Here is a 25,596-nt window from a genome sequence, read left to right on the forward strand (position 1 = left end):
CTCCAGCAAGACTAAGAAAATTCAAAGGATGTGTGGAAGTGGAAAAAATCAAATCTAAGGGCCTATTATCGTTGGATGTTGCAACTAGATAGAACTCCACATATTTGATGTTAGAGACTGCTTAAAAGTTTGAGATGGCTTTTGAGAGATTTGATGAGGAAGAGTCATGTTTTATGCTTGATCTTGGTACAAGTAGTTGGAATAATGACCTGCAATAGGTTATTACTATTGATGTAAGACCCAATCCAGAGGATTAGACGAGCCTCAGAATGTTTGTTAGAGTGTTGCAACAATTTTATGAGTTTACTTTGTGGGTTTCAGGTACTTCATATGTTACCTCCAACATTTTTTTCCATGAGATTAGTACTGTTCATTGACTCTCACATGAGTGGGAGGAGGGTGACGATCTTGAGTTGACTAAAAAAATAAAACAAAAGTTTGATAAATATTGGGGAGATTCAAAAAAAATAAATCACCTGCTTTACATTGTTGTGGTGCTTGATCCTAGGCATAAGTTAGATTTTATGGAGTATGCACTTCAAGAGATGTATCCAGGTGAGAAAGGGATTGTTGCAGTTTTGTTCTTAAAAAATGCCGTATATGCTTTGTATGAAGAATATAAGAAAAAATTGGCACCTCAAGGTGAAGTAAGAGAGCAGTCTCAAGTGTTTACTCCACTTTTTGTGGAGAATGTCGAGAAGGAAAAATCTAGTAGACCAAACTTGCTTAGTTCTCGTTTCAAAAAGTATAAGTATGCTAGTGGTAGTGGGTCCACAACTATGCTTTCAGAATGGGATAAGTATTTAAGTGAAGTGTGTGAGAAGGAAACTGATGACTTTGACATTTTGAATTGGTGGAAAGTTAATTGTCATCGGTTTTATATTCTATCTTCTATGGCTCGGGATGTGTTGGCAATTCTAGTTTCTACCATTGTGTCCGAGTCTGCCTTTAGCACATGGGGTCAAGTACTTGATCCATTTAGGAGTTCTCTTTCTCCTAAAGTGGTTGAAATTCTGATTTGTACGCAAGATTGGCTTCAGTCATCTACCACCCCAATGAGCGTTGAAGAAGATTTGGATCATGTTGAACAACTTGAAGAAGGTAAACTCATTGTTATTCTTTTTTTTTTTTTTTTTTTAATTTTAGTTCAATACTTGTTACTTTTAAATTATTTAATTAATTTTATATATTGTTTTAGAATTGGCAAATGTTATTGTTGACAGCCCCGCACCTATGAAAATTTAGATTTTAAAGACTCATGCATTTGTAAGTAAGAGAATTTGAACCTCTCAGAATTTCAATATCTATTGGTTATTTGGTTTGTTTTGGTTAACTGTGTTTGAAGTTTTTTTTAATTGCCAGCACTCTATGTGATAATCTGTTCTGAAAATTTGTTTTAAATTCTATCATTTGGAAAAGTCTTAGGTGACCTTAACGTGCAACATACATGGAACAAAAACTGGGTCTTGGTGTGTTTGTTTGTGCGTTGTCAATTCGATGTTTCCTAGGGAGAATTTAGTTCTTTTGTTTTCTTGGTAGTTTAGTATCTACAATTTTTTCTTACTTATTCGATAATTCCTATAATGTTTGAGTTGGGATTATCGTGGTTTCAAAATTAGGTATGCGGTTGTCCAGGTGTTTGATCACTTGGATTTGTGGTTTTTAAGCCGCTAGCACATTGTCTATGACCAACTTTGTCTATTTGTCTTGTGGTTGGGAACTTGTATATTATGAATTCATGCATGTTGAAGAAAGTTGGTTAATCCTTCTAGCTCTTTTAAGTTATTGCTAATTTTCTTGACTGCTTAATTATGACCTCAAACAAGAACTGGCATCTATACCCAAAGAATTTGCACAAAAAATATCTAAAAAAAGAGAAAAAAAACCATTTGGTGTTTGATGTCTACTGTAATACCCTTAGATATCGTAAATAATAAATCAAAATTTAGTATTTTGAGACCCCAAAGAAAGTAGTAAGTGTTTATCAATAGGGTAAGTATAAATTTATTTTTAAGTTGTATGTAATTAATTTATTTTAAATCATAGTATAAAATAAAATATATAGTATAATTAAAATATAGTTATGTACCAAAAATTATAAATAGTATGTATTGGAATGCTGTTAAATGTATGTATATAGGTGTGTATATAGTATAGATAGGTATAGGTGTATATGTATATGTATGTATATGTATATATATTAAAAAAAAGAAGCAAAAATCTGGAAAAATATGGAGTAGGCGCGCGACCATGCCCTAGTTGCGCCTGCAAGTGAGTTCCAGGGAGAAGGGGGGAGCAATTAATGAAGGAGTGACCGTCGGAGTGGCTTCCCGGATGTGTGGCGATCTTGATGGGACAAGACACGCCAAGTTTGGGCTATAAATAGCCGAGTTTGAGCAAGGCTATTCATCCAAAAATTTCATTGCTTAGATCAGGTATTTGGGGTAGTGTTGAGAGGATTTGAGAGCGGGGTTTTGATCCTTGCTTCGTGGGCAACATTTCTGGAGTGTTTGGTGGCCAACAGAGCAGCGAAGAAGGAGGATTGGGCACTCATCGAAAAATCGCGACTTTGCCAGAGCCGCACCTTTAAACGCAAAATCGAGGTACTTCTCATGTTTTTTTTCTAAAATATAAGGCCATATTTGGGTTCGAGAGATCAGTTTTAGGGGGGATAAGGTCTCGTTTTGGAGCTCGGGGGGTTCGCCGGTAGCGAAATAGCTGCCGAAGAAGAAGAACCAGATCGGGCGGGTGGCTACATGCGCCCGACATAAAATAAAAAAAAAAAAGAAGAAAAGAAAAGAAAAGAAGATAAAGAAAAATAAAAATAAAAGAAATAGAATTTTGTAAAAATTTCTATTAAATTTGGAATTTTGTTTATGTCTTGTTTTGTGAAAAATATTCCGGAAAATGCTAAATTAATTATTTATTTAAATAGTTTTGCTATTATGGAAATAAGGAAAAAAAATAGGAATTTAATTTGAAAAATTCCAGAAGGCTAAAAATATTAGTAAAGATAAATTGAGTTATATGAAAGTCTAGATAATTATTATGTAATTTCGAAGAAATAAGGCTTAGAAATAAAGATAAATTGTAGAAATTATGGAAAAAAAATATATAAATTAATATTCTGAAAATAAATTTAATGTCTTAGGAATCATTGGGGTAAGAGGATTGAGAAATAGCTGCTCAACATGGTTATCGAGGTCGACACGCTTCTCGAGATAACTTAGTAGTAAGTGTACCGTTACAACCTTAGTACAGTTATAAATGTTTATCTTTGAGGATGCTTTCATCATATTGACATACTCTGATATGTACCCATCATGTAGACTATATACATGACATGATTATGAAATACATAAGTACACGTTGATATTATTGATCACACACATTGAGGCTGTAGGGGTACGAACTGGCACCGCTACCTTACCAAAGGGTGCCCCAGACACTCCGACTTCGAAAGAGGTGGCTGTAAGAACGGTAGGTAGCATGACGGGTGCAGTTGACACCTACGATGAAAGACATTGCATACACTCATAATATAACATTATGTACCCTTACTTAGATGGTTCATCATCTAATTTGGGTTTTTGCCCCTGGAATATTCAACGTTCCAGTCGGGACTTGCAGTGATGGTACGAAGGTTGAAGATGTGTAGTGACGCGAGTCGTCAAGAAACGAGCAAATGTGCCATGTTATGTTGTAATATGAATAGTTCAAGAATTATGTACGTTTTAATTTATCTTCAGAAGCTTACGTATCAACTTTGTAATAAATGCCATGTTCAGTTAATTATGTAATGCCACGAGTAGGTTCGATTTAGCTTCCGCTTTATAAGAATGTATTTATCTCTAGTATATAAAATATTTCGTCAAGCACTAGATAGGCTTTAGGGAATTTCGGGAATAATGTAATTTCGAAAAAAAAAAATAAGACCCAATTTCTTAAGGCATAACACGGGTAAGTGGGGTGTTACATCTACAATGGGAAACTAAATCCATTTGGGATCAAGTTTAGTGCTCGAGGAAAGAAGAAATATGAAACAATGTTTTTGTAATTGTTAGCTCCTTGTATCTATCATTACTACTTGGCCTTGATACTTTATGCTACAAAAAATGTGGGCAAGTATGATGCAACATAGATTTTGTATAGTACAATCAAATTATGTGTTGGTTTTTAAGTTTAAGATAAGCCATCTTTTCATGGCTATTGATTTTGCTTGCGTCATAGTTATTTTATAGATATATTAGACTCCAGGCTTTGCCTTCATTTCTTGCATTTGCTTTTATATGTAAATTTAGTCATAAGAAAGATGATTCTATGCAATGGTTTAAAAGACAGAATTTGGTAACCATGATTTTTGATATAGTAAGCTCTATTTTTGGGTGAAAAATGGAAAATGGTTTTCAATGTTTATAATATTGTTGTTTGTTATAATAATAATAAAGAGATTAAAATTACATGTACTGAAGTTCAGCTTTTTTTTTTTTTTTTTTCAAAGGTTGGAGAAGTTAGGAGCTCTTGAGTGGAGTGGAGCATAGTAGTGCACGAGCACCAACAATGGAGGCTTATTACTTGTATGTGGTTACATGCTGGTATTATTCATCTGCTTTCAAACATGTTGAGCCTTGTTTCTCGAACTTGCTGAGCCTTGTAGCTTACTTGATCTTTTTTGCCATTCCAAGTAAAGAAAATATTGTTATTAGGGGCGAGTTCAGTAGGACTGCAGCCAAGGGATAGTGGTGTATGGAGATGCGTCATAACTTCAAAGATCCTAGTTAGTGATTCGGTGAGGATTATAGTGATGAGAATTTGTTATATTATTGGCATTTGAGTCTCTTATTATTTTGTATGGCTATCAAGTCTAGAGTCATGAGATATTGAAAATGTAATTAAATCTTATTTAAATTTTCACTGCTAGAAATGAAATAAGTTGTTATTTGAGTTCAGTTTTGTTCTATATCATCTCTGTAATGACCTTCTTTCAAGTATCCAATACTAAGCGACAATATTCGGAAGTGGGCCTTATAACTACTCACATCAGATTTAGCATTAAGCTGAGTCCTTCAACAAATGAAGAGAAAGAAGATATGGAAAGAGTTTCGTATGCCTTCGCAGTGGGAAGTTTGATGTACGCCATGGTGTGTATAAGATCATATATAGCTTATGTAGTTGACAGTGTTAGTCGTTTTCTTACTAATCCAGGAAGAGAGCATTGGAATGTAATCAAATGGATTATGCGATACTTTCATGGCATTTCTGATCTGAAACTTGGTTTTAGGAGTGGACAACTAGTGTTAGTTGGCTACAATAATGCAGACATGGCGAGAGATGTTGATTCTCATAAAGTCCACTTCTAGTTATTTGGTTACTTTCTCGAGTGGGGTAGTGTCATGGCAGTTAAGGTTACAAAAATGTGTTGCACTTTCGACCATAAAAGCAGAGTTCATTGCAACAACTAAAGCCAATAAAGAGTTGTTGTGGATGGAAAATTTTGTTAGAGAGCTTGGGTTTAAGTAAGAAAAATATGTATTATTTTGTGACATTTAGAATACAATTCACCTTGGTAAGAATGCTGCATTTCATGCAAGATCGAAGCATATTGATGTGAGGTATCATTGGATTAGAGATGCATTAAATTCCAAGTTGTTAGAACTTGAGAAGATTCATACAGACCATAATGACTCAAACATGATGACGAAGGCTACAGATCGAGAAGCTTAATGTTTGTTATTCCATTACTGGGATGGCGACTTCTTCCACTGCATGAGGGGGAGATTTGTTGGGTATTTGCCACATATGTGGTGAAAGCATCTAGCACCTAGGTTAAGAAAGAGAGTAAGAAAAAGCAGAGAGGGTGAAGAATTTTTTGGAGTAGAAAAAGCAAGGTTGCAAAATTCAAAAGGTGGTTGCCTTTGCAAAAATTAAAAAGCAGCAGCCACAGTTGTTGAAGCAGCAATTGGAGAATGGATTGGGGAGCAACAATTGGAAGGAAGCTGCACGCATATACATATGGAATTGTTGAATTCGCAGTTGAAGTGGTAGAGAGAAAAATGGAGAGCAATAGTGGGCAGAAAAATCTGGGCAGCTTGCATAGTCGTCACTTTGCCCTTGATATCTTTACATCCTATGGTCCAATCGTCACGATTTTTGGATAGCAACTTTGAAACTCATTGTTCTTCAAATCCAACGGTTAAGATCAAGATCCAAAAGTCCATATGGGAGGAATCGTATCCGAACAGTGGCATTTTCTGGTGAGATCCTTCCTTGTTGTTTTTGAATAGTATTCCAAGAATTTTTATTCTTGAGAGAGTTGTGATTGGGTTGATTGTTGTTTTAGTGTACCAAGAATTATTGAGTTCTTGAGGAATTGGTGTGCCTCTAGTGTTATCTAGAGAAGATCAATTGTAATACCCCATGTTTGTATGAGGTTGCCACGTAATTTCGATGAGGTTATAACACCGAAAAATTGACTTAATAGTAGTTATAAGTACCGAATTGACTGCAGGGAATGCCTCGGAGTGAAATTGTATAAGGAAAATGATACGGCGTTGATAAACATCCTGAGATAGGATTTATGGTATCGAAAGAAATCGGATCGGGAACAGTTTTCGGTACAGCTAAAATACAGTTGCTAATCAGGCTGTAAAATCGAATCGTTGTAGGAGGCTCCCGAAAAATCAACGGAACCCTAGGGGGGCTTCAGTTTTTCATAATGAGCAACCCTTCAGTGGTTTCGAGATAAAACAAAGGTCCCGAGAGAACGCAAAGGCAAAATTGTCTATATCGAGTAAAATTTAAGTTATTAATTATGGATTTTCGATATTAAAATGCAAATTTAATCAATGTTTGAGGGCATGGTTGCAATAAGAAAATTACCCAAGTGATATTATGATGAAATTGAGGTTTAATGTGTAATTTTTCTATTATGATAATGTAATATATAATTATATATAGAGAGAGAAGCATATGCGTGTGCGCGTGAGTGGCCATGGTTAGCTTTCGTGAAGCTTTAATGGTCGAGATCTTGGGCTGCAAAATGGAAGATTGTGGCAGCGTGAATTGAGGAAAGAAGTCTGTAAGAGGTATGAAGTGAGTAATGAAGCAATTAATATGATGTATAATATATATATATGTATTCGAATGGAGCAGCGGCCAAGGCAAGGACGCCTATAAATTGAGATGCATTTTGGTTAATTGAGAGCAACAAGCAAGTGGGAGATCGAGAAAGAGAGAGAGAGAGATCAGAGTGAGAGAGAGGGAGATAGCCGAAAACGGCCATGGTAGTAGCAGCAAAGCTGCTGTTTGGCAGTCATGGCCACGTGGAAGAAGGCGCGACGAGCAGGGCAGCCGCGGGGAGGCCGGTTGCAGTGGCTGGCGACGGGGAGTGCCTTCGGGGAGGCGGTTGCAAAGCCTAATGGAGGCCCAAGAAGTGGCCTGAAGCAGCGGAGTCGCAGCCATGGTAGCTATGGCTGCGAGCTCCAGCTAGTTGGTGTGTTGCAAGGAAGATGGCCGCTGTGGAGGAGGGGTTGTGCGGGAAGCTGCTGCGGGGGCAGGCAAGGCTGAGGTGGCCGGCGGAGGGCCAAGCGGCGAAAGTTGTGGGCGGTGCTGGTTCGGCCATGGAGGAAAGAAGAAACAGAGGAAGAAGAAGATAGGTGGAGAAGAAGAAAGAAGAAAAAAAAAGAAAAGAAGAAAAAAAAAAAAGAGAAAAGAAAGAAGGAAAGAAGGCTGGTTCGTGCACGGCAATTGCAGGGGAGGAAGAAGAAGGAGAAGAGAAGAGGAGGAAGAAAAAAGAAAAAGAAGAAAGAAAAAGAAAACAAAAAGAAAGGAAAAGAAAAGGAAAAAAAGAAAAGAAAATGGAGAAAAATGATGAAAAATCCAAAAAAATTCTAGAAAATAGGTTTTGAAGATTTAGTAATATTTTGGATATTTTTGCTAGAAAAATTGTTTACGCATGCGTTTCGAGACTATGACACATATATCGAGAAAGCCGGAGAGGCTAAGTCAAGATAAGTAAAATTCCCTAGAAAATTCTAGAAATTCAAGAATATTATCTTATGAATTTTCGTAGTGGAATATTTGAGAAAATATTTTAGAAATATTTAGTTTGGATTTATTGAGGAAAAATAGGAAGAAATAGAGAGAAAAATAAAGAAAATGTAAGAAATTATGGAAAAATAGATTTTAATATTTATTTAAATAAATGTGGTGATTGGGATGCTTTGAGGCTTAAGTTGAAGTGACTTGTGCAAATTTTGAGGTTGGCACGCAAATTGAGGGGATGCAAGAGGCAAGACACGGATATCGAGGTAGCCCAATAAACTTGAGAATGTAAGTGGTGCTTTCCAAATAAATTTAGTTTTATAGAAAATGATTGGTTGTAGGTGATTTATGTTTCAAACTCCGATTTTCGAGAATGCTTACATTATATTGACATGTTCTAGTATGCACCCATCACATAGACTGCACATATGACATGGTATGAAATACATATGTACACAATGATATCATAGATCACACGCATTGAGGCTGTAGGGAGTACGAACTGGCACCGCTACTTTACCAAGGGTGCCCCCAAACACCTCAGCTTCGAAAAAGGTGACCGTAAGAATGGTAGATAGTATAAGGGGTGCAGTTGACACCTACGATGAGTAAGACATTGCATACACACATGATATAGTATTATGTACCCTTAGGTGATTTATCATCTAATTTTGGGTTTTGCCTCTAGAATATTCAAACGTTCCAGATAGAGATTGTAGCAGATACGAGGATGAATGAGGCATGAAATGACACTTAATAGAGTTTATGAGGAATGAAATGTACGTTATATAGCCAATGTATTTAAGTTCAGCTATTTTGAAATCTGAATGTTTTGAGGAATGATGATGTAAGATATGATTAATGTTAAGATATCAGGTTCGATCTTTCCTTCCGCATTTGATGTGTATAATAATTCTCTTTCGAGAAAATGTATGAGAATTCTAGGACGGATTCGAGAAATGATGTGATTTAGCATTAGTTTGAAAGAAAAAAAAAATTATTGTCCTAATTTATAACGCGTCCGGGAATGCGGGGCGTTACATCAATTGTACCAATTATTTGTTTGATAGTGAAAGTTTTTGGTTGGACTCTGGTCATGTGGTTTTTACTCTTCACATTGAGGGGTTTTTCACATAAAAATTTAATAGATCGACCATAATTAACCATAAATTCTCAAAGAGGGAAAGAAGAACAAATACAATAGGAGAGCAGTTGTCGCACCACACAAAATCCTATGGGAACGTCTCCGACAATTGCCTACAAGTAATGGCCAAACAGTGAGAAGCCCAATCAATTGATGCCTGTCGAAGGGCCAAAAATCAAAAGAAAACCAAAAGAAAAAAAATTGAGTGCCTTAGAGAGAGAAGCTTTCCACTAGGGACCTGAAACTCAATGCATGTCTTCTTTTCTTTTTTGCTAAAAAGAACTCAATGAACTCACTCTTCTTTTCAATTCAATTCTTTCTTATGTTTGCATAAACTTGCGTATCCTTTACCTTTCTTCTTTTATTCACAAACTTTTCCTTATAAGTTGTTTATTTTGTTCAATATAGTTTGTCCTATTATGAAGGAGTTTGTTAATACTTTTAGGTTTTTAGAAATTAGTTATTCATATTTAAGTTAGTTATTTTCTTGTTTCTAGTTGTTGATTGTATAGCCTATTTAAAGGTATTCACTTATGAACAAATGCGCCGCAGTAATTTTCCTTCTCTTTCAACCTTTGTTATTATGTTATTTGACGACTCTAGTAACAATGTCATCAAAGCCGTTAAAAAAGGGCAATAGTTTTTTTTACACAATAGAAAATTATCGATGGCTTATCTTAACAATTTGGTACAAGCTGCAATTCCTTTTTTTGATGGTCACCATGATGACCATTGGAGCATGTTGATGGAGAATTTCCTAGGGTTCAACAAGTATTGGCATAAGGTTGAATCTGGAGCAGCAGAACTAGTGGAAGGAGCAGTGTTGTCAGAAACGAAAGAAAGCAGATTTGGAAGCATTAAAGCTGAAGGATCTCAAGGCTAAAAATTACCTTTTTCAAGCAATTGATCGGTCAATCTTGGAGATGATTCAAGCAGATATTGGGATTCTAAGAAGAAAAAAGTATCAAGGTTCAAAAAGAGCTAAGAGGCAGCAGCTTCAAGCATTTCGTACAGATCAGTTTGAAAAGCCTTGAATGAAGTCTGGTGAGTCAGTTACAGATTACTTCTCACAAGTCATGTCGATTGCCAACAAAATGTGAATCCATGGCAACAAGTTAGAAGATCTCACCAACATTGAGAAGATACTCTGTTCCATAACATCAAAATTCAACTTTGTTGTATATTCTATAGAGGAGTCGAAGGATATTGATGAACTCTCACTTGATGAACTGTAGAGTTCCTTGTTGGTTCGTGAGCAAAAGCTTAATCAACAAGATAAGGATGAACGAGCATTACAACTTTCAACCAACAATTAGTCATAGGCTTCAAATAAACAAACAAGGGTAAAGGCAAAGGATCAAAGGATCACAAGAATCAATAGCAACAATTAGTTTTTCAAGGATGGGGAAGGGGACAAGACGATGTAAGAATTATCTTGTGACACACATGATAATTAATACAAATATTTCATCAAATAAATGAGTAAAAATTATCTGATATCTTACATAATAATTGAAATAAATATTTTATCAAATATGATGGCGTTTATCTGATGAGATAATTAAATTAGATATCAAATGTGATGGTGTTAATCTGATGAGATAATATTAAAGCATTTAATAATATAATAGATTACTTAAAGCTATTTAATTTAGAAGATGTGTAGAACTCCTTACGAGTCTTAATGGGAGACTAATTTTACTATTATAAATAAAGATTTGGTCTATTTCTGTCCAACACAGAAAACAAATTATAGTCATATTTTATATCCACCATTAAGGTTGGGGTAAAGGGGGAGAAATCAAATTTAAGTTGTTTTCATCGTCAACTGACAATCACCTTTTACAGGCTGAATTTCTAATAGATTAAGGTATGCGTTTAATTAATCGCATTATGTGAATTACATGATGTTTCTATGATTTATGGGCATGATGATTTAATTATTTGTTTTATTCGTACAAGTAATATTATAGTTAACGAACGAATCTCATACGGGTACTCACTACCCAAGGTTAAGAGATAAGTCTCATGTTAAGTGCTATAGATGCCACAAGTATGGACATTATAAGTCTGAATGATGAGCTAACTTGTCTAAGAACAATGGTGAAAAATCAACTTTTGTAGACAAAGTGGAGATGTCCCTGTTAATGGTTTGTCTTGCGAGAGAAGAAAACAACAATAAGATGTGGTCTTTAGACACTAGTTGCAACAATCACATGTGTGGAGACAAGTTAGCCTTTTCAACTCTAGATGAATCATACCGAGATGATGTGAAATTTGGAGACAACTCTGAAGTATCAGTTATGGGAAAAGGATAGGTAATCATTCAAACCAAAGATAATGCCACTCAAACAATTTCCAATATTAATCCTTTTGTTCCAGATTTGAAAACCAATTTGTTAAGTGTTGGCCAGTTACAAGAGAAAGGTTATGAGATTTCTATCAAAGATGGAGTATGTTGAATCCAAGATACCAAATTGGGCTTAATTGCTCAAGTTAGAATGATTGCAAACAGGATGTTTCCATTCTATCTCAATCATGCTTCTTAGCAAAATTAAAAGATGTGGCATGGCTATGGCATTTTCGCTACGATTATTTGAATTTTGGTGGCTTAAGGACTCTTCCATAGAAAAATATGGTAATTGGTCTTCCAAGTTTCACTAGCCCTTCAAGTGTTTGTGAAGAATGTGTTGTTAGCAAACAACATTGAGATCCATTTCCAAAGGAAAAACTTAGAGAGCAAGAAAGTTAACTGTTGGAGACTGTATATATACTCTGACATTTACAGACCAATTAATCCAACTTGCAATGGAGGTAAATGATACATCATTACTTCATTGATGATTTTAGTCTAAAAACTTGGGTTTACTTCTTATAGGAGAAGTTTGAAGCTCTAGTAGTTTTCAAAAGCTATAAAGCAATAGTTGAAAAAGAAGCAAGAGGTCCAACACAAGTGTTGTGTACAGATCATGGAGGGGAATACAATTTGTATGAATTTACAGTTTTTTTGTGAAAAGCACGGCTTTAAATGATAACTAACAACATACACCCCACAACAATATGGCATTTATGAGAAAGAATCACATAATCATGAACATGGTGAGAAGTATATTGGTCAAGAACAAAGCTCCAAAGAATTTTTGGCTAGAGGTTTCCACATTTTGAATAGTAACATTAGTAGTCCAAAATATTAATTACACCAGAAAAAGAGTGGAATGGAAGGAAACTTAAGAATTTTCAGCTGTGTTGCTTATGTTCACATACCAAATGAGAAAAGAAAAAAGTTAAATGAAAAAGGAGAAAAATATATGTTCTTGGTGTTAGTGATCATTCTAAAGTTTACAAATTGTATAATCCTAACACTAAGAGGGTTGTCATTAGCCGAGATGTAGTTTTTGATGAAGAAAATGTTTAGCAATGAAATGAAGGATTTAAACAACATCCTTGAAGGTTTTGACGAAGAAAAAGATGTTGAAGAAGGATAACAGTTTGAGGAGAATATTGAACAATTAATTGTTATTCAAGATGAGCCAATAGCTCAAACCTTACCTGCAACTGCAATAGAACAAAGGCCACATTGACTCAAAATGAGACCTACATGGATGCATGCCTGACTATGAGGTAACAGGAATTGATCAATCTGAGAACCCGCTTACTCATTTTTCTTTGTTTTCATATTGTGATCCTGTAACCTTCAAAGAGGCTATCAAACAATCAAAGTGGAGGAAGACAATGGATGATGAAATCGCAGCAATTGAAAGAAATAATACTTGGGAGTTAATTGAACTTCCAAAATGACAGAAGACCATTGATGTAAAATGGGTTTACAAATTAAACAAAATTAAAGAAGAATGGTAAGTTGACAAATACAAGGTATGCTTGGTCGCTAAAGGATGCAAGCAAGAGTTCGACATCGATTACAAATAAATTTTTTATCCAATTGTGGGGCATGATACAATCAGATTGGTGATTGCATTGGCGGCACAAAATTCATGGCCGATCTTCCAATTAGACGTCAAATCTACCTTATTACATGGAGACTTGAAAGAGCATGCATTCATTAAACAACCTCCTGTTATATTAAGATTGGCGAGGAGTATAAAGTGTATAAATTGAAAAAGGCTTTATATGGACTAAACAAAGCCCCACGGGCTTGGTAAAGTGACATTGAATCCAATTTTCTAAAGGGAGGTTCATAAATGTCCTTATGAACATACACTTTTCATAAAATTAAAAGATGATGGGAAGATGTTCATGGTTTGCTTATATGTATGTTTGACAAATTTAAGAAGTCTATAACAGTTGAATTTGACATGTTTGATCTTGGAGTGATGCATTATTTTCTCGATATAGAAGTTTTTCAATCTACTGCTGGCATATTTATTTAAAAAAAAAAAAGAAAAGAAAAGAAATTTTAGATAGGTTTCAAATGAATGATTGCAATCTCATTAGCACGCTAGTACAAACAGGTGTGAAACTTGTTAGAGACCTTGAATGAAGAAAGGTGGACAACACTCTCTATAAACAAATAGTGGGAAGCTTGATCTATTTAACTGCAACAAGATCTGATATAATGCATATTGTAAGTTTCATTAGCAGGTTCATGGAGTGTCCAAAGGAGATGCATCTCTTGGCCGTGAAACGAATTTTCAGATATTTGCGAGGAACGACTATTTATAGACTGTTGTATAAGAGTGGTGAAAGATCATATTTGCTTGGTTTTACAGACACTAGTTATGCTGGAGATTCATATGATAGAAAAAACACATCTGGTTTTGTCTTCATGATGGGATCAGGAGCAATCTCATGGTCATCAAGGAAGCAATCAATACAAAAAAAAAAAAAAAAAAAACGTTTTTAGAGACAAAAATTAAATAGACAAAAATTCCAGTGCAGAAGCTGTTTAGAATTGAATTCAAATTGCCTTATGGAAATTAAATAGTTAGGATATTCCCCAAAGTTTGGGGTGGGGGGGATTGTCTATGTTTATATGAGTTTGTTATCTTGAGCTAGTCTCTCTTTTGTCTAAAACATTAATTAATTAGCAATAGCTTTAGGTACATTAATTGTATGTCATTTATAAAGAGTAGATTTTTCATTTTTATTGACTCAAGTTGTTGCATATACATAAACCCTTATAGTTTCCTCAATAGTTTAAAATCAACTAATAAAGGTTAACTAAGATGCACTAAAGAAAATCATTAATTACTCATTAACATAAAGTGGAAAATAGTAGTTTCTTATATTTTTTTAGCCCTTTATTTATGTCTGTCTTGACTTGACTCTTTTTGTTTTGTTTTACCTTTAGATTTTTTTTTTTTGTATGTCAACCCTTATGACTTTTTTTCTCGATGTGAGAGAAATGTCGATATATTTATTTTTTTATGAGTTTTTATATTTTATATAATGATTTATTTGTAACCAAGAAAAAATATTCTCTTTTCTTTCTCAACACCATAAATAACCGGGACTTATTAAACCTTGTTGGATGCCATAAGATGGAAGCTAATTAATCTTCCTTTAGGATGGTGTGACCGCGAATAACGAGACTTGAATAGTGACTAATAAAGTGAACTTGTGTTAGTAAATAATACATGATAAAAAAGGTTAAGAATGGGATTAATAAGGAACGTTAATGTTAGCAGGTGGGAAGGCAAAACAGGCTGCTTATGGTGGGAATAAAGTGGGACAAGAATAGCCTTGGAAGGGTCCCAAGGGTTAAGATGCTTAAAGAACATACAAAGAGGCTGGCTAGTAGCCAAGAAAACCGCAGTCTTGAAAGCATACATTAATTAATAACGAGGGTTAAGAATTAAGGTACGGTTAAGAATTCATATGCTGCAAATCGCAATCTTCTTTTATTTCCCTTCTCTACTCTTTCTATTAAGCTGACTATTTGGACATGTTACTCTTAGTCATTTATTCATGTGCAATTATAGCACTATGGTTGACCACAAAATTTAGTTAAGCTATTTGGTGTATTATATGAATGCATCATATGAATGTATTATATATATGACACGAAGTCCAATTTGATTCAATCAGACTTAATGTATTATATGAATGTTTTTATTTTATATAGATGACATATCAAGCTACAAGTCAAGGTATGGGCAGGGGAAAAGTCTCGGATCAACACAACCCACACATTGCTACAACCCCTTAGACTTCCTCACCCTCCCACTCTCCAGTACCCCCATCACACAACCTTCTTAATTTTCCTCTGACCCAATCTCTCGTCACTATTTGCTTATACAACCACACAACTATATCCCCAACCTTTACCTGGGGAAGTGGATCTTAGAGACCGACGTATATGGATACGACCTAACATTGAATTAGCTAGAGTGAGTACTTACAACTCAAATCATATCTAGCTTTTAATTATTATATATACATTGGTTCTAATATTTTTTTTTTGTTTATATACTTATAGCTTTGAGCCAATTAGGGGACTCTCGGCCTATATCTCCAACATATTGAAATCCATGTTCAAGGGTGCTTGGAGATCATGGAGTGAGATGGATGCTGTTACGAAAGATATGTGGTTTGAAGAGTTTAAGATAAATGTGTATTAGTTATTGAGTAATAATATTTTTTATATAAAATGTTAACTCTTCATGATTGTTTAAAATATTCTTACATGCATGTAGAAAAAATACAAGTGGTCACCACATGATCAGTATGAAGTGAAGAAACACTTCAACAACAAGGGCTCCAAGGCATTAAAGAATGCGATGAAAAAATTGAGAGATGGAAATGATAGGGGAGAATGGATTTCGCCTGATATCCGAAAGATCTTAAAGGAAAAATGGCAAAACTCAGATTGGGTGCAAAAGAATTTAAAGAATGTCCAAAATAGACACTTTGAAGAAGGTTTTTGATCACTACACATTGGTGGTAGCATATTGGCGACTGAGCACAAGAAAAGATTGGTAAGTTATATTTACTTATCATTAATAAGTAAATTATTGTATTAAATTTAGTTACATCTCATGACAAAACTTTATATTTAGCTCAATTAAATAATGTGCATCTCTTGTTTTTTTGTAGAGAAATGAGTTGAATAGGGAACCAACTAGTTTTGAATTATTTACACGAATAAAACACTACAAAAGCATAGACGGTTGGGTCTCTTTAAAAGTTGCATCTATTGCTGTAAGTATTAATTTCTAATTAAATTTAATATTTTTATTGTAATTATAATATGACATTCAATTTTGTTTCACATAATTTACTTGACTCGAAATTTCTTGTTTTAGGATGAGTTTAATAGGTGACAAGAAGAGAGATTCATCATAAGCTAGCATCTACAAAGGGGAGTTATTCAAGTCAATTGTTAGGTATTGTTGACAATAACATATGTAATACCTTAAAATTTTGTAATTAATTTTTGAACCTAAAAGTAGTCAAATCGAAGTTTTCCCAAATTTTTGGAGTTAAAAATGTGATATTATGTGTATAATAATAATAATAATAATAATAATAATAATAATTGAAAAAAAAGTAGCAAATTGCTACAATGGCCGACAAGGGTTGGTGGTGGGGCCAAGGATCGACCAAAGTTGGTCGGAGTAGGCTCAACAATAGGCCATCTGATGCCCTAGGCCTAGGGGACACGAAGCATGGCAGAGAATGGCCAAGAAGTCAGTCGAAGAGGACGTGGCCATCGGCCAACCCATCGCCGAAAAAACTAGGGGCGATTCAGTCGGTAAGGGGTGATTTCCAAGGGTTTAAAAGGCAAACCAAGGCTTCCAGTAGCCGAGGTAAGGCTTGGGGGCAAGGATTGGCCATTAATTTGGCCGGAAAAGCGGTGGAACCCCTATATAAATAGGTAGTTCCGGCCGAAGGTTGGGGCATCACTACAAAAAAATTGAGTTTTTGTCGTGGTTTTTTTGCGGCGATTTTTTTAAAATTTAGTAGCAGTGCAAAATTCATTAAAATATTTAATTTTGTGACGATTTTCAAAAAATCATTGCTAAATTTAGAAAATAATTAAATAATTAAAAATAAAATTAAATTTAGCAGTGATTTCTTAGAAACCACCGCTAAATTCAAAATTAATTAAATAATTTAAAATAAAAATTAAATTAACATTTGCGGCGATTTCAATAAACCGCCGCAAAATTCATTAAAAATTAGAATTTAGCGTTGATTTCTCAAAAATCGCCATTAAATTTAAAAATAATTAAATAATTCAAAATTAAAATTAAATTAACATTTGCGGAGGTTTTTCAAAACCGTCGCAGAATTCATTAAAAATTTGAATTTAGCGGCGGGCCACTAAATTCAAAAATAATTAAATAATTAAATTAAAATTAAAAATTTAATTATTTTTAATAAAAGAAAAAATAATTAAAAATTAAATTTTAATTCATTAAAATTTTAAATTTTACTTAAGAAAATAACTCATTAAATATTTTAATTTTACTTAAGAAAATAATTAAAAATTAAATTAATAAAAGGAAATATAAAATCTTAAATAGAAATTTAAAATTTAATTTAAATCAATCACAAAATTAATTAAAAATTTTAATTTAAAAAAATAAAAATAAAAATTAATTTAACTAAATTTTGATATATAAAATTTTAATAATTTTAAAAAATATATAAAATCTTTTTTATTTTTTAATCAATTAATTTATTTACTTTAAACCAATTAATTTATTCCTTTATTGTTTTAAAAAATAATAAAGTAATTAATGTTTTTTAATTTATATTAAAAATATAAATAATAATTTTAGAAAATAGTTGTTAGATGAGTATATAATTTATATGGGCAAATATATAATAGGGAGACTTGGCAGATCAAACGATTACACGTGCGAGAGGTCTCGTGTTCGAACTCTGGGGAAGGGGAAGCTGGAAATTTATTTCCAGCTTGTATCGCCACGTGGCGTGTAGGGTCCAGGCGCCCGAACGAGCTGCTTGGCGTGCTCGCGAGCCCAGGCGTGGGTGCGGGCGGCTCTTGGGAGAAATTAAAATTTTAATTTCTTTTAATTTTTGTGGCTAAATATTTTAAAAATTGTCGCAAAAAATGCAATTTGTGGCAATTGGTGAAAACCGCTGCTAAATGATCCATAACAACGGTTTTTAACCATCGCTAAATGCAAAAAAAACTACCGCTAAATGTCATTTTTTTTGTAGTGCATTCGAAAGTGGTGGATTAAGACATTGTGGGCTCGAGGGGTTTTTGTTCCCCATTGCACGAGAAATGTTTTTGGAGATTTTGAGAGCATTTGGAGCCAGGACAACCAATGAACAAGTGGTCGCTAAAAAAGGCGCAACTCGTTAGAGCTGAAAGTTAATTCGGTCGAATCGAGATTTGGGGTTAGATCAGTGGTCGGACGACGAGAGGGCCATCGGAAAAGAAAAGGCATGTGCATTGCACGCACAAACAACACACGTAAGTGTGTGGTGTAGCTCGTGTGGGCGCATGTAGCAAGTATTAATTTTGATTTTTTTTAAAATTTTTCTAAAATTATTTTACAAGTGATGGTGGAGAAAAAATTGGGAAAATATGTGTGGAGATATTTATTTTGAAATTACTAAGAGAAAAATAAGAAAAATGAAAAAAAATATAATAAATAAATAAGGAAAGATAATAATACGTCAATTTGTGTGTAGGGAGTCGTTAGAATCTGAAAATCTGAGTCAATTCATTTTCCAAGATTTGGTTGAGTCAAAAGCAAGGTGAGGATCATTTTCCAAGATAATACATAAATGTTATGTTTAACATAGTCTCGTGTGACGGGATGCCTCCTACATGTATAAATGCCTTCATATGATATATTGTGATGCATATGTACATATTTGATATTCCTTGGCATGCACGACATATAATATGATGATATCGCTAATCTATTATGGATATTTGAAGCACATCCTAACCTTTGAAGTAGGGTCGCATAAATGATAATTAGCATGTAAGGAAGATGATGTCTATTGCACTTGGCATATCATACGTGAAATTTTATAAAACCTTACTTAGATGATTCACCATCTAATTGAATTTTTTTTCCTAAAATATTCACATCACTACAGAAAATCAACGTTTTAGCGATTAAAAATTTCATCAATAAAATATCAAAATCCGTCCCTAAAATTTTTAGCGACGGATTTAGTGATGGGTACCTTTTCGTTGCTAAAAGGGGCATCGTTGAAATTTAGCGACAGGATTAGCGACATGTATTTTTTGGTGACAGAATCAGAGATGGGGGTTGTACCCGTCGCTAATCAGCGATAGGGTTGACCCCGTCGCTAAATTTTTATTTTTTTATTAATTTTTTTTTTATTTTTTAGCGACGGGTTTAAGCGCGTCGCTATTTTTTTTTATTTTTTTTATTTTTTAGTGACAGGGTTGAGCTCGTCGCTAAATTTTTATTTTTTTATTTAATGTTTTTATTTTTTAGTGACGGATTTGAGCCCGTCGTTAAATTTTAATTTTTTTTTATTTTTTAGCGATAGGGCTGACCCTATTGCATGATCCAGGTAATTCAAGCCAGGCAAAAAACAAGGGGATCATCGAGGAATGAGTTGGCAGATGTTGAATTTAAGCCGTATGTAAATTATGTTGACATGTACTTTGCTCACATGGTTTGTCTGACTTTACGGTTTAATGTTACTGATATAATTAAATGTACTCTTTGTTCTCTATTGAACGTGCAAGAGTTAGGTTTCAATCCATTTCTTAGAAATACATGATTTGCAAAGTTAGACATGCCAGTGGTGTCTATATGTGCAAAAAAAAAAAAATCCATTTGAAGAAATGAATAACACTCTAAGAAGAGAGGCATTACAACATATATATTTGGATGTGGTTGGAGGATGGAATAAGAAGGGACATATTTTTGGCCTCGATAGGATTTCCAAAGTACTATATGGTGCCTTCATCTGGTAACTGTTAGGCTAATTCACAAGCGTACGAATCGCACAAGTAATATAATGAATGAGTAGAGTGTCGATCCCACGAGCATTGGATTAATTATCAAAATTAGATTAACTTTAATATTATTTAGACTATAAAAAAAGATGAATTCGACTAAATTAAACTAAAGAGAATTGAAATTAAACACAAATTTTAAAAATAACTTAACTTTGATAAAATTGAGGCAATTAGGGTGTTTCGAATCCACTTATTAATCCGTCTTAATTTTCAATCAATTGGGTTTCTATCAATTCAATGAAGCGAATATCTAAATTGTTTAGCTTCTTTTCCAAGATTTATTAACCTAATTAAATCTCAATTTGTTAACAATTAACCTATTTCCCAATAATTATAACAAATCGAAATTCATTGTTAAGTTCTAATCCATTATCCCTTATAAGATTCAAGTATCAAATTTCTTATCAACTATCTTATGAAATTTATTACTTCACCATATTATGAAAATCACCTCTCGATCTCAAATCATAATACAAAATCAATTAAATGATAATTAAATCATGTTAAGAATAAGTAATAAATAATTAAAATCACGATAAAAAATCTAATCAATAAAAAATTAAGAATTCATAACAACCTTCGTCTCAAACCCTAGTTAAATAAAATTAGTTCATAATGAAATTAATAAAATAAAAATAAAACTGAATGAAAAATGACAAAGAAGAAGGTCCTGCGCCACTGCCATTGCTGGTACGACCTTCACTGTGCGTGGAGTGCGATTTTGTTCACCCCCTATAACGGGGGTGAACATCACCCTCACAAAGATTGTGAGGGTGGAAAAGCAACGGAACGGCAATCAATTAATTCAGGCCGTTCCGTTGCTTTTTTCACCCTCACAGTTTTGTGAGGGTGATGTTCACCCCTGTTAAAGGGGGTGAACAAAATTGCACTCCTGTGCGTGAGGCTTGGCTTCCAATGCGCCACTCCGGTTGGGTCCAATCTTCCCTCTGGCAAATCAATTCTCCTCAAGTCTCCTGTCATGCCACAGCGTCCATGCTTCCAATTTTCGCTGCGCAGCCACCTCCAATTCCCCTCTTTTCTCTTTTATATATTATAATATATATATATATGTGTGTGTGTGTGTACATGGAACACTACCCCCAAATCTCCGAGTGCGATTTTGTTCACCCCCCTTCAACGGGGGTGATCATCACCCTCACTATTCATGTGAGGGTGAAAAGCAACGGAACGGTAATCAAAAACTATTTCAGACCTGTTCCGTTGCTTTTCACCCTCACATGAATAGTGAGGTAGCTGCACTCCCACCCTGCAATTAAAACACAAAACAAAACACAATAAAAATTTTATATTTTTTTCTTTATTTAGGTGAGAGGTTTATACTCGTCAGTGTACGAGTGCAGTTGTAGTCCAAATTTAAATTTATATTTTCTAAATGAGTCCAGGTCGTCCACTGAGAGATTTATTTATGGCAAAATAAAAAGAATGTCACACAAGCACACACGCATTTGGACAAATTGGCAACAAGGTTTTTTATAGTTTTTTAAACAACAGATACTAGAAAATAAATTAAGACAGTAATTGAAATAAATACTTTAAGTGAGAATATAAAATTGGATAGTACTTGAATTAAGACAATTTCAGTGCCAACCCGTTGATTCCCAAATTTTAGCATAAAAGATTAGAAACATTAATTTAATTTCAGATATGAGGGTTTGTTATTAAATGCAATTAGAGATGATGATAGTTCTAGATTAAGCAATCCCCATACATGATATGCGGAATTCTAATTTAAGCAACCACCATAAATCCAATTGCAATTAATACACAAAACAACTAAATTAATCATCCGGGTTTGGGTATGATAGCGTTTCCAGTTCTAGTAACTCTCATACATGGCATGAAAGCTCTAAGTTAGGCTTACGCTCCAATCCAAACCTAGTGATTTTTCAATAATTAAGATACACTCATACTGAAATTTAAATTAATGTTACTTATTTAAAGCGCAGCTTTCTTTGGGAATCATTGGCGTTGGACACTGTCCTTGCCTTAACCCAAGATTAGATTTAGCTACTCATTTCCATTTAAAAGTTAATTGACATGAATTTAAACGACGTAATTTAAATAACAGAATTTAAATGACCAGAAATTTAAAGGCATAAACTAACCGGCCATTTAGGCGGTGGATAATTAAATGACAAGAATTAAAATTGCAGAAATTTAAAGGCATAAACTAACCGTCCATTTAGGCGGTGAATAATTAAATGACAAGAATTAAAATTGCAGAAATTTAAAGGCACAAATTAACCGGCCATTTAGGCGGTGAATAATAAAATAAATGACATAAGAATTTAAAAGAAGAAAGGAATGAAGAAAGATCACAAGAGAGAATACTAAAGAAAAGGGGAAAGAACAAGAACAATTTTCAAAGAGAGAATTATAAGGAAACAACTAAACTTTGATTCAAGAATAATAATCACACTTACAAATGCAATCAAGTGAGCTATTTATAGGCCACAAGATGCAATACAAACCACACAATTTCAATTATTCAATTAGACATAATTATATCTAATGGGCACTCACACACTTAAAGTTAAATGGATTTTAGCTATAATACACACCTAATATTAAATGGATTTTAGCTAAAATACATACCTAATAAAGCACTCATAAAGTTAAATGGATTTTAGCTATAATATCCACCTAATAGTTAAATGGATTTTAGCTAAAAAACACACCTAATAAAGCTCTCACATAAAAAATAAAAATAGATTTCTATAAATTGATTTTTTAATCTTCATTAGGATTAAAAATAATCCTTGGGCTTTCTCCAAATAATATCTTCCATGGGTTGCTCAAATTGGGCCTTAATTCTTCATGGGCTTGAATTCTTCATGGACTTTAATTTTTCATGGGCTTGATTTCTTCATGGGTTTGATTTCTTCATGGATTTGAATTCTTCTTGGACTTGAATTCTTCATGGACTTTAAGTTTTCATGGGCTTGAATTCTTCATGCATAAAAAATAATTTAATGTTATTAATAAATTATATATTATATATATGTATTACACATGGCACATATATATATATTATATTATATTATATATATATTACATGCATGCATATAATAATGTATATGTATTATATATAATTTTATATATTATTATTATTTACTTTAGAACTTCATTTCATTCATCTTTCAATTTAAAGTTGCATATAACCATAAAATATATATTAATATCTAATTTAAGCCATTTTTAAGATCAAAAGAAGGGTATAATTATAACAAAATTTTTACAACAAAATTAACCACTAATCATACCCCCCAACTTAAACATTGCTAGTCACTTAGCAATCGGACTATACACATGCCAAGCTTTAATAACTGTATGAATGTAAAAATTTCAAATTCGAAACCGAAATGCATAAAATTAAATAAATAATTTAGCATTCTAAATCAGATTTTTGGTTAAAGGTCATACAATCTCAGGAATGAAAATTAGGATAACCAACACACAGACTTACTCCCTCGAAGTTTTGACTTCAAATCTTATTATGGATTTTCTCTCCAATAAAAAGGATTCCTCAAGTGTACACACAAGGGGATGCACCGTTATAAGAGTAAATGCAGAACAAGTTCAAAACTCGGTGTCATCCCAAATACAAGAAACATATTTTCATGAAAGAACAAGGAAATTGACATAGCTTCATGATTGGAATAATGCTCTAGATGAGTAACTTCTGAATTTAAATATGATTCCCTACTCCAAACTCGAATTCTGAGATCACATGATTTATAGCATCAAAAGGGACCAGACTGGGTTGTAATGGGACAATAAGGTTAATACGGGTTGTCAAAGAAAAGGTAGAGTGTGCAAAGGATGTGTCGGGAATTTTTTTTTTTTACCATTTATTTTGAAACAGTTATACTGAATAGCTAAGAGAATTTGCCCCCTTTTTTTTTCTCTTTTTTTTTTCTTCTTTTTTTTTTTCTTTTTTTTTTCTTCCTTTTTTTTTTTCTTTTTCTCTTTAAATATGAAAATAGATAAACAAACTAATTCCCAAAATCACACCAGGTTGGATAAAATTCATATGGTTATGGGTTAAACGAGGGTAACGAAAGAAATTATACTACAAATGGCTCAAATGGGATAGCAAATGAGGTTAATGTAAAGAAAGAAAAAAAAAAAGTTAATAGGCCCAAAATGAAAGAAATTGATCCCTCTATCATGCTTCTACAAAACGATGATACTCAGTCATCTAATTCAGAGTTTGAAACCAGTCAAACTTATCCGTTATCATACTAGACATTCAAAGCAAATTGATGTTTTGAAGCCATTGAAAAGATAAGATAAACAATAAAACATATTTAGAGTAAGTGTTATTTCACTCAGAATTAACGGTTATTAGGTTCAAACACTCACTTGGGTAATAGTCTCCACTTCTGTTGAGAGATCATACAGTGTACTAATCAGCTAATTACTGTTACCTTTGACTTTATGACTGATAACTAATTTTTAAATTTTGAATCCCCGATGAATGCAAATTACTTATTCTAATGCATATACGTTTTCAAATAAGAAATCAATGCATTCATGTTTCATATTGCAAACTTAACCGGCCATCAGTGCATAACTTCAAAGCTTTAGGAATAGCATTATTTAAAACACATAATTTTTTTTTTAAATAAGAGCAGATAAAGATAATCAATTCACACAAGACTACAAACTATCAATAGCAAACTCACAATTAAATATGAACCAGATAATTCATAACTAAACCTTACACCCCCAACTTGAATTGCAGTAATAAATTAGGGTTGTTAGGAATACCTGTAACTCCACAAGTCCATAGATTTGCTGTGAACTGCTAAAACTTAAACAACAAATGAGCATACCATATAGATATATATTTATATTTTCACACCAAAATAAAAATTTCATGCAAGTCATAAGATAAGCAAAATGCGTCTCAAGAGTACAAAAAGTACTCCTTACTCAGCCATCTTATCAAAGACTTTACCCAACAACATTCCACAGGTTTTTTTTTTTTTTTTAAGAACACAACCAAGAAAAATCCTGCAAGTTGTACAATAACTAGATGCGTCTCAAGAGTACAAAAAGTACTCATTACTCAGCCATCTTAATAAAGAGCATTTCTCACAGTGATAAATCTAAATTAATCAGACCCCTTTGGCGTTTGTTACTAATTGCCTTAGACCAGTCTATCCGAGGCTCATGAGGATCGTACTGTGGAACATAAGCGTGTAATTTCTCTAGCAGCTTATCAATAGTGGATGCAGAAATGAGAATCTTTCTTGCTGAACGAGAAATGAACTGTTGGTCCACAGCCTGATCAAGAAAAGAGAGTAACCCATCGAAAAAATGGTTAATATTTAAAAGTCCAATGGGTTTGGTATGGAGATTACTCTTGGCCCAGGAGATTATACAAAAGATTTCTTCAAGTGTTCCAAAACCTCCTGGTAAAGCAATGAAGGCATCT

General features: G+C 33.6%; 1 protein-coding gene across 1 annotated transcript in view; it reads left to right on the top strand.

Moving 5' to 3' along the window:
• The first annotated feature begins 524 nt into the window (after positions 1 to 524).
• LOC127802106 (uncharacterized) overlaps positions 525 to 25,596 on the top strand; it is a 44,480-nt gene continuing 19,408 nt past the window's right edge. The window contains exons 1-2 of the mRNA XM_052337796.1: positions 525 to 1,082; positions 2,436 to 2,603. Coding sequence (XP_052193756.1) covers positions 525 to 1,082; positions 2,436 to 2,603 — 726 coding nt within the window. The remainder of the gene's footprint in view (positions 1,083 to 2,435; positions 2,604 to 25,596) is intronic.

This window comes from Diospyros lotus, chromosome 5, assembly GCF_014633365.1.
Source record: "Diospyros lotus cultivar Yz01 chromosome 5, ASM1463336v1, whole genome shotgun sequence".
NCBI lineage: Eukaryota > Viridiplantae > Streptophyta > Magnoliopsida > Ericales > Ebenaceae > Diospyros > Diospyros lotus.